The sequence below is a fragment of the Echinops telfairi genome, unplaced genomic scaffold (assembly GCF_000313985.2).
Source record: "Echinops telfairi isolate 266 unplaced genomic scaffold, ASM31398v2 ScPeMD7_7420;HRSCAF=8458, whole genome shotgun sequence".
Classification (NCBI taxonomy): domain Eukaryota; kingdom Metazoa; phylum Chordata; class Mammalia; order Afrosoricida; family Tenrecidae; genus Echinops; species Echinops telfairi.
The window spans coordinates 47338610-47340045 of record NW_022111320.1 but is presented as its reverse complement, the minus strand read 5'-3'; the positions used below and the strand labels follow the sequence as shown (position 1 = coordinate 47340045).

General features: G+C 56.1%; 1 protein-coding gene across 1 annotated transcript in view; it reads right to left on the bottom strand.

Moving 5' to 3' along the window:
- The window catches only part of LARS2 (leucyl-tRNA synthetase 2, mitochondrial), a 165670-nt gene that overhangs the window by 21744 nt on the left and 142490 nt on the right, over nt 1–1436 (bottom strand). The window contains exon 16 of the mRNA XM_045297697.1: nt 418–495. Coding sequence (XP_045153632.1) covers nt 418–495 — 78 coding nt within the window. The remainder of the gene's footprint in view (nt 1–417; nt 496–1436) is intronic.

Below are 1436 nucleotides of genomic sequence, written 5' to 3'. Positions count from 1 at the left end.
ACGGTTTTAGCCGCCACCATATTGAACATGTTCCTGTTTGCCAGGCCCTCAGGCTGATGCTAGCTCACCGGGTTCCCCCGACTCCCCTCTGAGGGGGGGCTTCATTAGAAGCCCTGAGGAGCCCAGGAAGCGGGAGCCGAGACTCAGGCCCTGGAGCCTGCACTGCCCCATGGTCCTGCTAAGCTGCCCTGGGCCTCTGTCCTCATCTTAAAGACCAGACAGTCTTTACAAACATGCCGGTAACCGAACCAGGCTCCTGCTGTAGAGAAAATGCCTCTTTAAGAGGCACCACCACACAGAGGAGGCGGTGCTGTTGTCTGCGCCGGCCTGCCTGTCTCCAGTGACCACCTCCCCAGCCGGCTAGAAGCCGGCCTCCCCGCTCTGCTGCCAGCCCGGGAGGCCAGACAGGCCACTCACCAAGAGCGCACTGCTGAGGCCCATCAGCTGGGAAATGGCGGAGTTCAGCGAGAAGTCCTCTGTGAAATGGGCAGTCACCTGTGGGTCAAAGCGCAATAATGATTCCCCTCCTTCTCAACGCCTTTACATTTCACACTCTCCAACCGCACTGCCACCACCCCCACCCAGATGCCCCAAAGGGCCAAAAAGATGGCAGGCTTCAATGGGAGAGGCAGGAGACATTTATAAACAGAGTTACTATCTCAAACCACCAGTAGACCAGCTCCTTGGCACAGAGACTTAGAAAAACAAAAACCCAAGGTCAGTGTTTCCATGATTCAGGACTCCCCTCCTTCCGTCGCCCCCAACCCTGAGCAGCGCTGTCTCCTGATGCAGGAGGTCAGAATACAGCACTCAGGCGCGCAGGCAGGACACGGGGCGAAGGCTGCCCCTTCCCCTGGGCACCGTGGCTTCATTCCCCGTGCAAGCTGCTCCCGAGGTCTAGGGCTCGTTTTACGTTTGGGAACGTGGAGTCCGAATAAGGACGGCGAGAGCGTTCTCCTGTGGGATTGCTATCCTGTCTGAGCCACAGGCAGGGGTGAGGACAGAGCCCTCTTTAAGATGCCGACAGCTCCCGGCTGTGGAAGCAACCCGTGCGATGATCTGACGGAACTGAAGCATCTGCCAGATGTGGAGAGGAACTATGTGGGACGGAAACAATCCCTCAGGCATCACTCAGATCACAAATAGAATTTGCAGAGTGCTCGCTCTCCTCTGGAAACAATGCTGGTGGAGGCAGGACCAAGTGCAGGGGCCACCCCTGGTTTTACAAACAAGGGACGGGGGTGGGGGTGGGGGGGCAGGGCTCTTTCAGGGCCAGCAGAGTGCAGGGTCAGGGACCTGGGCTGACTTGGCAAGTCTGAATCAGCACATCTTAAAAAAAAAAAGAAGTTGAGATTTCCTAACTCTTTTCTTTCAACGACATCTATCTGTATGTCATTTTTAGAGGAGCAAAGTTCGTGAAAGGGCAAACATTAAAA